Below are 17,044 nucleotides of genomic sequence, written 5' to 3'. Positions count from 1 at the left end.
ATGAGGAGACTAACATAAGACCGAACCAGGACTAAACCGAGACTAAACCAGGACTCACAAAGGAAAACTAAAACACGACTGAACCAGAACTTAACCAGGATTTATAAGGAGACTAAATCAGAACTAAACCAGGACTAAACCAGATAAAAGTACATTTCATAAGATGTTGTAGTTTTAATTAGCAGCAAAATAAAATAAAATAAATCAAAATGGACCAAAACTGAACTGAGCTGCACTTTTTTTTTATAATAAATTAGATAAAAATCTCGTCGGGTCTCGTTCTCGTGGACTAAAACTCGTATCTCGTCTCATCTTGTGGAAATTGCATCACTCAGTTCGATATTTATTGCAATATTTTGTGGAGCAGACTGAGCAGAAACGCAGCAAAGGATCATGGTCTATGTAGTTCCCTGTGTTTTTTTATCTCCAGAGTGTTTGTGACGTGGAAACGACAGCAGGACGGGTCAGAGAAAAGTGAAATGTTGTGGCTTTAACACGTGTCGCTCTGAAACACAAAAGTGTCCGTCTCCCGGGTGACGAGGGAGAATCAGATCAGACAAAAGGCGAGACCACCGCGACGAAGAGGAAACCGGAGACGACTCGGTCACGGTTTAAAACTCCTGCTCCCCCCGACACAAGAGGCTCCGATCAATACAGAGAACTCAGACTGGACCAGGACTGGACCAGGACTGGACCAGGACTGGACCAGGACTAAACCAGGACTGAACCAGGACTGAACCAGGACTGAACCAGGACTAAAACTGAACCAGGACTCAACCAGGACTCAACCAGGACTCAATCAGGACTGAAACAGGTCTGAACCAAGACTAAAACAGGAATAAATCAGGACTAAATCGGGACTAAAACAGGACTAAAACCAGGACTAAAAAACAGGATTCACAAAGAAGGTTAAATCAGGATGAAACCAGAACCTAACCAGGTCTTAACCAGAACTAAAACAGGATTAAACCAGGATTAAACTGGGATTAAACCAAGACTAAAGCAGGACTAAACTGGGACTGAACTCGGGAGCAGTGAGACCTTTAACTCGCAGTTAAACCAGCACAAAACAGCACAAAATTAAACGTAATTGGAACAAATTAGGAAATAAAAGACAAGGACTAAACCAGGACTAAATCAGGAGTAAACCAGGACTAAAGGGGGAGGAGGGCGGGAGAGGGACTTTTTGAGCAGACAGGGAGGGGGGTCGGGGGGTGGGGGGGTGATGGACTGAACGATGACCTAAGTTTAGATCATGTTTTTGGTGCGTCAGCGTCCTCAGAGAAAAGAGGAGAGAGGAGGAGAGGAGAGGAAAGAGGAGAGAGGAGGGGGGACAAGAGAAGAGAGGAGAGAGGAGAGTTGAGGAGAGGAAAGAGGAGAGGAGAGAGGAGAGGAGAGGAAAGGGGAGAGAGGAGAGGAGAGGAGAGGAGAGAGAGAGAGAGAGAGGAGAGGAGAGAGAGGAGAGAGAGGAGAGAGGAGAGAGAGGAGAGAGAGGAGAGAGAGAGAGAGAGAGGAGAGAGAGAGGAGAGAGGAGAGAGAGAGAGAGAGGAGAGAGAGAGGAGAGGAGAGGAGAGGAAAGAGGAGAGAGGAGAGTTGAGGAGAGAGAGAGAGAGAGAGAGGAGAGGAGAGAGAGAGAGAGAGAGGAGAGGAGAGAGAGAGGAGAGAGGAGAGGAGAGAGGAGAGAGGAGAGAGAGAGGAGAGGAGAGAGGAGGGGGGACAAGAGAAGAGAGGAGGAGAGGAGAGGAAACTGTGGTGTCCAACGGAGCTGATGGGGCCGTAAATATCATGACAACAAAGCGACACATGGACCAAACCAGGACTAAACCAGGACTAAACCAGGACCAAACCGGGTCTAAACCAGGACTGAACCAGGACTGAACCGGGACTGAACCAGGACTGAACCAGGACTAAACCAGACTGTGGGCTCCTCTTAGCTGCACATCACACTAGAGCAGAGTTTTTTTTTTTAATTTGGACCAATTTGAGGATTATTTTTCCTGTTACAGATATTGAGATATATTTCGTATAAATCAAGATTTAGCTAAAATATATCAGGATGTATTTTTGCTCCGTGCCGCCCGGCCCTTCTTCAGAGGAGCCAGAGCAGCTTCAGAGCCGTGTAAATGTCCTTATATGATCCGCGCGGAGCAGAGCTGTCTGAGACGTGATTAAATTAGCGTCGGCCATAAACAAATACGAGAGGAGGAAAGTGCGAGTGTCTGCAGCTCTGCACACGCTGACGATTCACAACACGTCTGGAACAAAACAACCGAGAAAAAACGAGAAACTGGACGGGAGACGCACGGTTCAATCTCTCCGTCTCAAATTTACATTTTTAATCGTTCAGTTTGTTCAAAAAGACAAATCTGATGCACTGAGGGTTTGAAAAAAATATCAAAAATCAAATATGAATCAAAACTAAAGCTAATATCAAAATTACAAACTCATTAGAGGACCAGGACTAAACCAAGACTAAACCAAGACTAAACCAGGACTAAACCAAGACTAAACCAAGACTAAACTAAGACAAAACCAGGACAAAACCAGGACCAGGACTAAACCAGGACTAAACCAGGACCAGGACAAAACCAGGACAAAACCAGGACTAAACCAGGACTAAACCAGGACAAAACCAGGTCTAAACCAGGACCAGGACAAGACCAGGACTAAACCAGGTCTAAACCAGGACCAGGACAAGACCAGGACAAAACCAGGACAAAACCAGGACAAAACCAGGACCAAACCAGGACTAAACCAGAACCAAACCAGGACCAGGACTAAACCTTAACCAGGACTAAACTAGGATCAGAACTAAGCCAGGATCCGGACTAAACCAGAACTAAACGAAGACCAGGACTAAACCACTACCAAATAAGACCAGGACCAAAGAGGATCAGGACTAAACCAGGACCAGGACTAAACCAGGATTAAACCAGGATTAAACCAGAACCACAGAAGACCAGGACCAAAGAGGATCAGGACTAAACCAGAACCAGGACCAGGACTAAACCAGGACTAAACCAGGACCAAAGAGGATCAGAACTAAACCAGGGCTGAGGACTAAACCAGGTTCACATTAAAACCGGCAGGAATTACACTGTTTAAGTGACGTAAATGTAAAAGTTTGTTTGTTTTAACTTCAGGTTAAGGTCAAAATAGTTCAGATTTAAACTTTTTTTTTTTTTTTTTTACAGTATTTGACAGATTTACAGTCACATTTTTGATCACTTCAGATTTTTGGAAACCTACAGGAGAATAATGATCGTATTTCAACATTTTCAGCGTTCTAAACTACAGGGTTCGTGTTTGAAGGACAGTTTTATTCATTATAATAAAAAAGTTTGACCCGAGTCTGTGTTCGTGTTCCTCACCTGAAAGTAGAGTCCGACTGTGGGCCGGGACATCAGGTTGTTGAAGTGTTCGTGAAAGTCTTTACTGAGGATGTCCTGGGATAAGGTCTCGTACGGGTCGAACGCCTGCTCCTAAAAACACAAAAAAACAAACAGACGTCGCTGATCAAAGTCAAAGTCTGCTGCTCATCTGGTCCCTCAGACGACTCGGTTTAAGAAGAATGTGACTGAGCTCGGCTGACGCTCCCACAAACACCGGCATTTCTAAGTTCACACTCTTGAATGTCAGACACTTCTTCTTTGTACTTTTTATTAAATATAAGTCAAATCATAAATGTTGAACCTAAATCACCAATAAAATTTTGAAAAAGTAAAAGTAAGAACAACAATTTGACAAATGATTATGAATCCGTGGATCATTCGTTCATTCGTTTTTCAAAATAAAACCAAAAATAAGAAATTGAAAAAAAAAAAAAACTAATTTCTTCATTATTTGTCTCCAAAACCAAAATGAAAAAAATAGATAATGATTCGTTTTTTAAGTTTTCAATTTTGTGTTTAAATTAAAAATGGAAAAAAACGGATAAATGCCGTTTCCCGTTTCTGAAACAAGACTAAAACAGGTGCTGGTTTAGGACTGAGACCAGGACGAGGACCGAGACCAGACCAGGACCAGACCAGGTTTAGTCCTATTTTAGTCCTGGTTCAGTCCGGCCTCGCAGTTTAAGTCACGGAAACGGGAAACATGACATTACATTATTGTTATTATTATTTGTATACTTTATTATTTTATATTTTTTAATATAATTTATGATTATGATTTACCTCGGCCAGGTCTTCGAAGCAGCTCCCGACCAGAGGGTGTGGGCTCCCGTCGGCCGTCATCTCCACAGCGTCCTCGATCAGACCCAGCAGCTTCACCGTGAGCTCGTGGATGTCCAGGATGTTACTGAAGATCACCTCCACGTCCTGAGACACACACACGACGCAGGAGTCAAAACGACAGCGCCGACATTTACGGTATTATTTTATATATTTATACATAATGACTGTATAAAGACGTGGACTAAGGGAGTGTGTGAGCTCCGGAATGTGCAGAACGTTTAAAGTTTTATTTGAACACTTACAGACTATAAGACGTACTTAAAAATAATTTAATTTTCTCAAAAATCAGCAGTGCTCCTGATAATCCGGTGTATTCTGGCTGTGCTTACTGACCTCAAACCATTTTTATGTGATACACGGTGCTAAAAAATCTCTCAAAATGTTTTACTATGACTTCGGTAAACTGCGAGTCCGCTCCGCTTGATGGATTGTCAGAGTAATCCACATTCACCGAGACAGGGAGGCGACGCTGGGCGAGTTACGCCGCGATCTGCCGATGGATCATGGACGCCCGGGCTCAGGATCTCAAGTGTCGTCTGTAGGGCTGGGTATCATTAAGAAGTTTAGTATCACAGATACTAAAAGTGATTTAGCCTTTATTTTTTATTGAACTGTATAGAATCAATTTGAAATATATCATATCAAATCGAAAGTGCACTGTATCGAGGTATGTATTGTATCGTGGCCTGTGTATCGAGGTATGTATTGTATCGTGGCCTGTGTATCGAGGTATGTATCGTATCGGCAACTTCTTAATGATACCCAGCCCTAATCAAAACAGTGAAAATGTCAAATGTGTCGCATAAATGAGTTTCCTTTCACTCCACAAGCCACAAAACTGTAGCACTGTAACAAAATAATTTTGTAAAACACATGTAAAAATACACTTGCTGATATATCGATACAATAGCCCACAATATCGATACTGTATCATCACATTAAACGATACGATATATCGATATTCCGATATTTTTGCACACCCCTAGTCGTCTGAGCTTTCACGAAGGAACGAACCGTCCCTGAAGTAACAGCGACGAGACTGACTCCGATAACGTCGGGATCGATCCGGCCTCGATGGCGAAATCAGCCGACTCTTAAAGTCAGACACTGAAGATGAAGAATTTGATGGATTTGTGGAAGAGGAATGAACTGAAAAAGTGAGTGTGTTGTTTTGAATTTGATGTGTTATAACTAAACAATGTTGAGAGTTTTTGTGAATGAGTTGAATAAAGTTTGACTTGTCTGACTGTTTTGTTTCGCTTGATGCTTCTTATGATCCAGTGCGCCTTATAGTCCGAAAAATACAGTTCAGTCGTCCCTCATTATAACCTGGTTCACCTTTCGCAGCCTCACTGTTTTGTGGATTTTTTTTACTGCAATTTCGCATGCTTTTTTTATTTTAATTTTTAACAGCGTATGATCGTGCATTGTGTTCCTCCTCCTGTGTCCTGATTGGCTGTAGACCACTGTCAATCAATCTCCTCCGTGCCGTGTCTCCTGTACACTTCAGAATGTGTTCAGTTTGACAAATGTACATAAATGTTGGATCTGTATCAGTGTGACTATGAAGAGTTGTATGTTTGTTGAGTTTTCTCCACGACAAAACCCACAATGTCGACGAAACGTTCTGCAGTGACAAAGTCTCCTGCGCTCGAACCCAAAAGTCAGAGGAACATGTAACCATCTCACAAACAGGTGGACGTCTGGACACGCTGAAGGAAGAGAGAAGTTACACGACTGTAAAATTTATCTTCGGTTCCTTACATAAAGAAGGAAAATAACAAAAGGACGACAGCAGCAATAAGTTTTAAGAAGGATGCAAAAAAGATTGTAACTGTTCTGCGTAGGGATGGGCATGATTAGTTGATTAGTTGATTAATCGATAATTGATCATTGAGAATTTCATCAATTACGTTCATTTTAATGGACAAACCGAATGTATGTTTCTGTGTGTATCGTGACCAAACAGGTGTGTACATGTGTCTCTGCATCAGAAGGAGCGAGACACAAACAGTGGGTCAGTCTGTAACGAACCGAAGCACAAATGTGGATTTAACCAGGATTTGTACAAGAAATTCCACACTTTCCGTTGCGTTGGGACAAGTGTGAGTCCATGTGCACAGTGGATAAAGCAGCACATATGTTTCTGTGTCCAGTGGGAAAAAGTTTTTCCAGGTGAGAGTCGCTCAATGTGGATGACGAGGCCCCGCCCCCCTCCCCCCGTACGCTGTCCTGGTTTTGACAAACACAAATCTGGTCACACTGACCTGTATTCACCTGAGTCATGTCTTTTAATCCAACACAAGTTGAACCACATCAGCGACACAAGAGCTGGAGTTTTATCTTCACTTAGTTTATGTAAATTAGTGATGTGGTTTTAAGTTTTGTTTCTGTGAGATTTGAACAAAACTGAATTAAACACATTATAATGTCAAACAGCTGATGTGGATCTAGAGTCGTTATGTTTATATGTCGTAAAGTTGAATTTATTTATGCAGATTAGTGCAGATAGTAATAATAATGATGATCATTTTAATATAAAAACCTTAATGATTAATCAATAATCGATCGTTAATTCTCCCGACGATCGATTAAGAAAATTTAATCGAAGGCCCGTCCCTAGTCCTGTGTGAGAAAAGTGTACAAAGTTTGTGCTGAAGGGTTTTACAGCCTTAAAACCTACATAAAAATAAAGCTGACTACTTTGTGGATTTCGCCTATTGCGGGTTATTTTTAGAACATAACTCCCACGGTAAACGAGGGACACTGTACATGTAAAGAGACAGTCGCACTAAACACGACCACAGCTCTGTTAAAGGGTTGAGGGTAAAAACACGGCTGTCGGTAAGTTTGTAGTAGATTTAAATTTCAGAATTTGAGCAAAAATAATCAATATCAGCTCAAATTCTGAAACTAATCAATATCAACTCTACATATCGCCCTAAAAATATCAGTTGCGCTGGATTCTAAACACTCGATATCGAAATTGTCCATGAAAAAATATCGGTTGAGCTCTTCTTAAAGATCCGATATTACACAAAACTGACTCTTGTGAGCTTTAAGTCTTGTTCTAATGTTGTTTCCTCCTCAAAAACAGAGCTGGAGTTGTGTTTTGTTGGGGTTAAACACTCTGTTCCACCTCGTGATGTCATGAAGCAGTAGTTTTCAGGTTAATAGCTCCGCATTTTACCTTTAGTTCAGTAGAGATTGGCGTGGTGGAGTTTAAAAACACAGCGGAACACTTATTACTTGTGTTACTGCCAGTGTTGGGAAGTTTACTTTTAAAATGTATTCCCCTACAGATTACAGATTACATATCCCAAAATGTAGTTTGTAATCAATTAAATTACTTAAAGTGAGTAATGTAATCTGATTACTTTGGATTACTTGATTTGCTGTAGACAAACAAAGACTCAGACATCTTCACATAAGATGTTTTACCTGCTAAAAGAAAATGAAAAGGCCAAGTCTTTCCTTAACCGTATTAAAAGTGTTATTGATAGAAGACGAGGAGACATGGTTTAGTCCTGGTTTAGTCCTGGTTTAGACCTGGTTTAGACCTGGTTTAGACCTGGTTTAGTCCTGGTTTAGACCTGGTTTAGTCCTGGTTTAGTCCTGGTTTAGTCCTGGTTTAGTCCTGGTTTAGTCCTGGTTTAGTCCTGTTAAATCCTGTTTTAGTCCAGGTTTAGTCCAGGTTTAGTCCTGGTTTAGACCTGGTTTAGACCTGGTTTAGACCTGGTTTAGACCTGGTTTAGTCCTGGTTTAGACCTGGTTTAGTCCTGGTTTAGTCCTGGTTTTAGTCCTGGTTCAGACCTGGTTTGGACCTGGTTTTAGTCCTGGTTTTAGACCTGGTTTAGACCTGGTTTAGACCTGGTTTAGTCCTGGTTTTAGTCCTGGTTTAGTCCTGGTTTAGTCCTGTTAAATCCTGTTTTAGTCCAGGTTTAGTCCTGGTTTAGTCCTGGTTTAGACCTGGTTTAGACCTGGTTTAGACCTGGTTTTAGACCTGGTTTTAGTCCTGGTTTTAGTCCTGGTTTTAGTCCTGGTTTAGTCCTGGTTTAGACCTGGTGTAGACCTGGTTTAGACCTGGTTTAGACCTGGTTTAGTGTCCGACAATGAGTGGAATCACCGAAAAAATAAAAGAAAATAAAAAGGGAATAGCCTAAAATGTGAAAACAGGAAAATAATCCATTTATTTCAACAAAGTAACTGTAATCCAATTACCACTCACTGAAACAGTAACTGTAACTGAATACAGTTACTCATCATTTGTACTCTGATTACGTAACTCTGGTACATGTAATCTGTTACTCCCCAACACTGGTTACTGCATGACATCACGACGGGTTTGTGTGTTTAAAAATGTGTGAACGAACCAAAACACAACTCCAGGTCTGTTTGTGACGAGAAAACGACAACAGAACGTCAGAAAATCGAGTCATATCGGACCTTTAAAACGCTGCAAAGTTCACCTCCGTCCGTCAAACAGAAGTGATTCACAAAAACATGTTTACAAAGATCTGCTGCGGCCGACTCCCAAACTCCTTTTATAGATAAAAATATAAACTGTACAGAAATAGAACAGAGTCAAAAATAGTCCAGAGGAAATCATTATTCAGGCGGACGGACAGATAGACAACCCAAAATAGACGAGTGACAACGGGCTACACACACACACACACACACACACACACACACACACACACACACACGGCGGTGGCGGCGAGGTATGACTCCGAGCCGTGTTTTCAGCCGCGTTTCGACACAGATAATGAAGGGTATTTTGGCCGAAGATGTCTTGTGTCTCAACGTAATTACACCCTTTGCATTCCCTCGAAGGTTCTACCCTCCTCGACCCAAATCTCACCGCAAATTACCCAACCTCCAAATATGCAAAACTGAAGGAAACTCTCCACAAACAACGTCACATAAGGTTAGTTAGTAAAGACGGGAAATTACAGACCGATGTTGGCTGTCAAAACTCAAAAATCTTATATTAATCGATACTAAAACAGAAAAAAATGCTGAAACTAGAGAATCATTTTTGCAGGTATCGATACTAAAACAGTCACAGAAATGTTTGGTTTACGTTTTTCGCTTTTTTGGTTTTTCTTTTCATTTTATTCATTTTTATTTCGAGTTTGTGTCAAGAGAGAAACAATCATCATGTATATTGTAAAAACAGAAAAGTACATTTATCAAAAAGAAGCGAAAAGAAGAAAAACTTCAATTAATTCATCATGACATAGTTTAAAAAATTAGGCAGAATAACAATAAATGTTGCCTAAATAGGGCTGGGTATCATTAAGAAGACGCTGATCCGATACCTACCTCGATACGATACATGTCTCGATACAGTGCACTTTTGATTCGATATATTTCAAAGCAATTCAATACGGTTCAACAAAAAATATTGTCTAAATCACGGCTGTGACGCTAAAAGTCTTTGTTAAACAATTTCTTGGGCAAAGTTAATAAGAAAATCGCCCATTTTAATCCTCAAAAAAACAGTGAAAATGTAAAATGCGTCACATAAACGAATTTCCTTCCTCTGAACAAACAACAAAACTGGAACTGGAACAAAATAATTTTGTAAAATAAACAAAAAAATACTCTCAGATATATATCGATACAGCAGCCCACAATACCGATACTGTATCTTCTCATTAAACGATACGATATATTGATATTTTGATATTTTCGCACAGCCCTACGCCTAAACAAACCCAATTTAAGAAGAGAGCAAAGAGAGTAGAGCCGGACATTTGTTTTATAAGCAACTGAAGATTTACACTGAATTTTTACTAAATTACTAAATATATCGGCTTTTATAGGCGAGTTTCATTGTTGACAAAAGCGCGCGTTGCATGCTGGGAACTATTTTGGTCGGCGGCAATAAACACTAATTCAACAAGACGGTTATCATCCCAGTCATCCCGGTTATTTATCCACTCTAACGGCAGAGGACCCAAGACCATTTGACCAGAAATTGGTCATAAGCATCGACGGACAACAAATCACCCTTTTCAACCCCGACAGAGTCTGGACCAAACCAAATTTCTGGTCAGAATCTCCAACTACCTGGACAAATATTCACTTGGGCGACATCCACAATGACTTGGTGGAAACTCCTGGGCCATTCACAGCAGAAAAGATGAAAACCTCCAAGAGTCTGGATGTGTTGTTGAACTTGTTGAGTCCACGGTTTGTTAGGATCTTCTACGTTTGCTCTGCGGATGTTTGAAAGCCGCTTAATTCACCGTTAGTGGTTCTTTTCACTCAGAATACGAAAAAGACATTTTCCTTCTTCCGTGCTTCTATTTGTGCGTCCGATAATGCAGCAGGAATTTACCATCGGGGAGAAATACGCAAGGTTACGCACTGTGTTTGACGCTACCGTGTTTCTTGCCTCCGACCAAAATATTTTCCAGCAGCAACGCGGGCTTTTAATAACAATGACGTCAGCTCAAACTCGCCTATATGAGCAGCTCCAACTCCCATTTTATCTGTATCATATCGGCTGCAAAAAAATCCATATCGGTCAGGCCCTAGTGATTTCTAAATGTGACTACAAAATAATCTTGATGCCCTCACACCCGCCCGTCCCCTCGCGCCCGCCCGTACGTACTCTTGCACCTGTCCATACCCTCGCACCCGCCCGTACCTGCGGCGCGAAGATCTTGGGGTTGGACAGGAAGTGATGTCGGAACACTTTGATGATGAGGTCGAGTTCTCGCAGGTACTGTCTCTCCTCGGCGATCTCCAGCCGCACCAGGTCATCGTAGGTGAGCTCCCCCGAAGACGAAGGCTCCTCCGGGCCCTGGGACATGAGCCCGATGTCCTCCTCCTGGTCGAACATGTCCATGAGCACCTGCCGCAGAGGAGAGACAGGAGGTCGAGGTCAAGGGTTAAGAGCGAAAAGAAGGTGGAAAATTATCAAAAGTGGGGCTCAGTGAAGTTAAAGAGGAGGTATTTTACTTCTGTTGGGGGGGTAAAGGGCACATATTACAGTTTTCTGATCTTCTTTTGTTTTTGTTTTTGTTTTTCCAAATGTATTTGTGTATTTTAGTTTGCTGAAATTATGAAAGTGTTAAAAATAAACTCCTCAGCCAGTTTTGTGTGATAAAGAAAGTTCGGGCTGAGTCTGGTCTCACCTTGTCGGCGCACATGGACACCTTGATGTCCTGCTGGCTGATCTCGTAGTGACGGATGTTTCCCACGTAGTTTCCGGCGAGCTTCAGGATGTCTGCGGATATGTACTCGAGAACGGCCACGATGTAGAGAGAGACGTGGTAATCCACTCTGTACCCCAACACCTCCTGCGCGCAAAACACAACCACGTCTGAACATCCAAGGAGAGGCATTACAAAGAACTGACTTGATTTTGCTTTTCTCTAATACCAGTCCCCCTGGGTTGAAAGTCTCAGGGTGAGCGTCGCCCTCCTTCCACATTTATATATTTTGTCTCTTTGTTATTGTAATATATTGTGATGTGTGAGCTACTGGGTCCAACTCTTTTCCCTTGTGGATCAATGAAGTCCAAGTCCAAGAAGCTGATTTGGGGTTTATATTTTCAGATATTTATTGACAAAATATCTAATTATAACATTTTTCCTATGAATTTGCCTAAAACATATTTAAAATGGGAATAAAAATATGATAATTACAACGATAATTTCTCAGATTCAAATCTACTGTGTCACTGTCACTGTGATGTACTGAGTTAGAAAATCAGCTTCTATATCAGAATAAAATGAAATGTGAATGTATCAGACCAAATGTGGGGCCTTGTTTATGTCATTTTACCGATCTTCCCGAAGCGGCACACATATTTTCAGTCTGTAATATCAATATAATCCTCATTTTCTCACAGAAGTTTAATCGTGTTTTAATTTATTTTGTCTTGGTCCCCCTGTGCTATTAGCCTGATTCATGAGCCGGTTTCACTTGGTGTAAACCGTGTGACCTCGCAACATTAGGATTCGTTCTCTTCACAGTAGGCGGTACTTTTTTATTCAACCAATCGTTGCTGTTCGGTCATGACGTTTGTAATGTGTCACTTACGGGGTTAACTGGTATATTACGCTTTTCCCAAATCCTGTAGAAAGAAATACAATAACGTCTTTCCCCTTGATAAAATTCACTAAACATTCTCTTCATTCCGGCTTTAAATCCTCGATCTCGGGAATCGTTGCCAACACAGAATGTCTGTCTCTTCTTTGATTGGCTGGAGCCCAAACTCACACTTCCGGGGTTCTTGTAAATCGTCTAGTGTTTTCTGATTCCTGATCTAGTCACTGGAGAGAAATGAAATTGAGTGGGGGCACTAGGTGGCACCAGCCTGGGTTCTACAGCGGGGGTGTCCAAACTTTTTTCATCAAGGGCCACATCTCTAAACACAGACGAAGCAGAGGACTGATCGAGGGCTGTAGACTGATGCTCAATATAGAGAATAATTGAAATATGTGCATGTTTATCACATTAGAATGATCCATCAGACTTTATTCACGCCAAGATCCTTAAAACCACACACTAAATATTCAATATTCGCTTTATCAAGGTAGATTTTCAAAAAAAACTTGCAGTAAAAAGTTATTTTTTAATTGATATAAGGTAATTTGGGCCAAGTCACCTAGAAGCCTGAGGGCCAAGAAAAATTTGTCCGAGGGCCGCATTTGGCCCACGGGCCGCAGTTTGGACATGCCTGATCTACAGCATCAGTAACTGGAAGAAAATATTATTAACTAACATAAACGGTACAATTCAGGGGGACTTTCCAGCTGATTTCCGTTTTGTCTTGGATGTTCCACAGTACGGCATTAAACCTTCTCTCTTCACGGAGACCAAACCAGACCAAGTTACGGGTCAGATCTGTGGAGAGGCGACCCCGCTCACAGTCAGAACGCCTGTTTTTCTAGGTATTTTTGAGCTGTAATTTAATAAATGTAAGATAAATGTAAAGTACAGCTGTTTAATGTCACACTGCGGAACATTCCAGGCAGAGCGATGACGTCTCCATAGAAGAAAGCAGCTCACGGACGCCCAACCAAAAAGTTCCACAGTGCAGCTTTGATACTAAACACGTGTAAAGCCATGATAAGTGTTCTGTTTGTGGTTTGTGGCGCGTACCTTGAGCAGCGGGTGTATCTTGTCGACGGGCAGCAGCAGAGGGTTTCTCCGTTTGCGTTTCTCGATGGCCGCCTGAGCGTCTGCGATCGCCCATTTATCGATGGGGTGAGGGAAGGTCTTCTGCACACGCTCCTGCGCCGAGACGAACATGAATCAGCATTACACAGCAGTCACACACAAACCGTACACACACGTGGACTGAGTGTGTGTGACGTCTCCCACAAGCGCTCAGCTCCAGTCAAATGAAGCTCACAGAGGTCGGCGTTTCCAGGAGGGAATCTGGAGCCAGGTCCATACTAAAACTTGGAATTTATTAACAGGCAAAATGTTGAAATAAACCCGAGGATCATGTGCCGCGGGTTAATACGAACATTTTAAGACCAAAATGCCGAGGCTCACAGCAGCAGGTACAGAGAGAGGAGCCAGTGTGAGTCAACAGGAGCTGATGGAGCCAGAATCGTCTCCATGTTCACTTCCTGTTTGGAGCGCGTGGTTAACAGGTTAGTTATGTTCATTTGTATAAAGTGTGTCTGTGTCTGTGCAGAGCTGGACACACAGATCTCTGACCACAAAGTCCTGATCAGGTCTTAAACAGTCACATATTACACTTGGGATTTACAGGCAGATGAAAAGCTCCACACACTTGTGATTCTTTATTCAGTCCAAACTCAGGTGGGTCTTTTATAGCCAGGGCTGCCCCCTCTCTTTCTCCTTCTCTTTCTCCTCCTCTTTTGCCCTCTCTCCTCTCTATCTCCCCCCCTATAGTCGCAGCTGCCCTGGGGCAAACTGACAGAAGCGGGGCCGCCCCTCTCCCCCTCCCTCTCTCCTCCTCCCTGTCCTCTCCTCCTCCTCTCTCCTCCTCTGTCCTGCACTCTGCACTCTCCTCTCTCCTCCACTCTCCTCCTCTCTTCTCTCTCCTACACTCTGCACTCTCCTCCTCCCTCTTCCTTTCTCCTCTCTCCTCCTCCTCTCTCCTAATCCTCTCTCCTCCTCCTCTCCCTCCTCCTCTCTCTCCTTCTCCTCCTTCTCCTCCTCCTCCTCTCTCCTAATCCTCTCTCCTCCTCCTCTCTCCTCCTCCTCCTCTCCTAATCCTCTCTCTCCTCCTCTCTCCTCCTCCTCTCTCTCCTCTCCTCCTCCTCCTCCTCCTCCTCTCCCTCCTCCTCCTCTCTCCTCCACTCTCCTCCACTCTCCTCCCTCCTCCTCCTCCTCCTCCTCCCTCCTCCTTTCTCCTCTCTCCTCCTCCTCCTCCTCCTCCTCCTCCTCCTCCTTCTCTCTCTCCTCTCTCCTCCTCCTCCTCCTGTTCGTCTTCCTCACCTCCACGTCCTGCACAGATCTGGGTTGGGCCACACAGAGCATGTTGAGCAGTTGCAGGATCAGCTCTTCGATGTGCTGGAGAGCGTCCTCCTTCGCCTGCAGGTTCGGGTGCACCTGCTTCTGCACCTGCCACACACAACGGCAAAACGTTACACACAAAAAACATCAGGACACGCAAAGAATCTACGACACACAACGGCAAACTGTTAATTAATACATAAATACTTTTTTAATGGGAATTTAAATCATGACAATAATGCACAAAACAAAAAGAAATCTAAATTCCTCAATACGGTATTTTCATGATATATATCTTACGGTTTGATATTTATTGTAATATTCTGTGAAGGTTAACAAATTTCTGTGAATATGCAACTTTTTCCTTTTAAAAACCTTGGAAAAGTCTTGAAAAGCCTTTGGTCCTGTTATCATACAAAGAATTAAGATTTAAAAGTGCTTCATAACAGTTATTTAAAACTAATTTAAAACAAAACTCCCAGAAAATATTCAAAAACTGTTCTGCACAAATGAACTCAAATACAGCCTGAGAGCTCAAATGAATTTTAAAAAACAATTCTCTGGAACTGCTTTCAAAAGCACACGTCATACAGACGTGGAGTAACTTTCTAGAGAATCTTAGATGACCATTTCAAAACTTGAACTAACTCAAAAAACAATATAAAAATCTAATCTTAAGAAATACCTAGAAGAGGAAATCCACAGTCTTCACAAGTAAAACCACGACTATGAAGTAAACACAAACTTTTCTTTAACATCTTCTTCAACTATGATACAATCATTTTGTACCTTCTTTGTCATTATTATTATTATTAGTTTGTACGACCATAATCGAAAACAAAAAAAAATCCTTTCATTTTTTTCATTCTCATTGTGGTTTATTTTGAATGATCATAAATGATAATAATGTTAACGAAGGCACAAAAGCTTATCCGTTTGTATGACCGTAAATGGAAAAAACCCGGCTTCTTTAAAAAAAATTAAGAGAAGAACTAAAAAAAGTGACTGTATTTCTGTTTCGAGGGGTTAGTTTATGGAACATGAGTGATGATTTTAAAAAAGTCTAACACTGCAGAAACCTTTAAAAAAAAAGTATAAAGTATAAAATAAAGTCTTATGTTTTGAAAGATCTAGAGCTCTGGAATGAATGAATCATGCATTAAATTTTGTTTATTTTAATTGATATTTTGTTTCTTTATTTTTACAGTGAGTCGTGAGTGAAATTGTAAACACAAACTTGTTGTTCAGATGCTGATTTTCTTTCTTGGAATTCTGTCGTTGTATAAAAGGGTTTGTGTTATATGAACTTTTTACTTCAGCCTAAACCATTTCAGTCCTGATCCACGAGCTGGAGTCTGTGTTTTATTTTGTTTTGCAGTACTGCTACAACTACTACTACAACTACAACTATTATGGCTACTACTACTACTACTGTGACTAATACTGCGACTACTAATACAACTACTACTATTATGGCTACTACTACTACTACTACGGCTACTACTACTACTACTACGGCTACTACTACTACTACTACTACGGCTACTACTACTACTACTACGGCTACTACTACTACTACTACAACTACTAATACAACTACTAATACAACTACTACTACTAATATGACAACTACTATTGCGACGACTACGACTACTAATATGAGAACTACTACTACTACCACTACGACTACTAATACAACTCCTACCACTACTACTGCAACTACTACTATTACTACAACTACCACCGCGACTACTACAACCACTACAACTACTAGTACGACTACTGCGACTACAACTACTACGACTACTACTAGGACTACTAGGACTACTACGACTACTAGTAGGAATACTGTGACTACTGTGACTGCGACTACAACTACTACTGCAACTACTACTATTACTACAACTACAACAACTACTACTTCTGCTTCGTGTAGTCTGCACTGACAACAGCAAAGGATCATGGTCTATGTAGTTCCCTCTGTTTTATTCTACAGCAGCACCAAGTTTATTTAAGAAAGACAAAAAAAAAAAAATCACCAAAACTATTAATTTAAGTAAACAGACGTGTAATTCGATTTACTGTGAAAGCCTCCGATATTACTGTGAGACTTTTGACGATATTTTGTTTATTGTGTACATAATGATTTCGACTCATTTGAGATTTGTTTGAGTTTTACAGTTAATTTTACAGTCCAATCTCGCCGACTGTGACACTCGAAGCTCCCGCAGTAGCTCCAGAAGAATGAGGAGGATGAAAGTGTCATGCATTCCTCAGCTCTGACTAAACTCCAGCTCCCTCCAAAAACGTGTGGTATTCACCGCTCCATTTAGAACAAAACCAAACACTGA

General features: G+C 41.6%; 2 protein-coding genes across 3 annotated transcripts in view; one reads left to right on the top strand and one right to left on the bottom strand.

Moving 5' to 3' along the window:
- Nucleotides 1–17,044, top strand: part of LOC129410510 (zinc finger protein 271-like) — a 688,773-nt gene that overhangs the window by 577,751 nt on the left and 93,978 nt on the right. The window lies entirely within an intron of this gene.
- The window catches only part of sos2 (son of sevenless homolog 2 (Drosophila)), a 57,589-nt gene that overhangs the window by 22,865 nt on the left and 17,680 nt on the right, over nt 1–17,044 (bottom strand). For both annotated transcript variants that reach the window (XM_055158723.1, XM_055158731.1), the window contains exons 2-7: nt 14,676–14,801; nt 13,362–13,493; nt 11,387–11,551; nt 10,897–11,103; nt 4,176–4,319; nt 3,372–3,482 (exon numbers count right to left, since the gene is read on the bottom strand). In XM_055158723.1, coding sequence (XP_055014698.1) covers nt 3,372–3,482; nt 4,176–4,319; nt 10,897–11,103; nt 11,387–11,551; nt 13,362–13,493; nt 14,676–14,801 — 885 coding nt within the window. The remainder of the gene's footprint in view (nt 1–3,371; nt 3,483–4,175; nt 4,320–10,896; nt 11,104–11,386; nt 11,552–13,361; nt 13,494–14,675; nt 14,802–17,044) is intronic.

The sequence above is a fragment of the Boleophthalmus pectinirostris genome, unplaced genomic scaffold (genome assembly GCF_026225935.1).
Source record: "Boleophthalmus pectinirostris isolate CB_2022bp ecotype Guang Dong unplaced genomic scaffold, ASM2622593v1 HiC_scaffold_10, whole genome shotgun sequence".
Classification (NCBI taxonomy): Eukaryota; Metazoa; Chordata; class Actinopteri; order Gobiiformes; family Gobiidae; genus Boleophthalmus; species Boleophthalmus pectinirostris.
The sequence above is the reverse complement of the archived record's forward strand: the minus strand, read 5'-3'. Positions and strand labels throughout refer to the sequence as shown.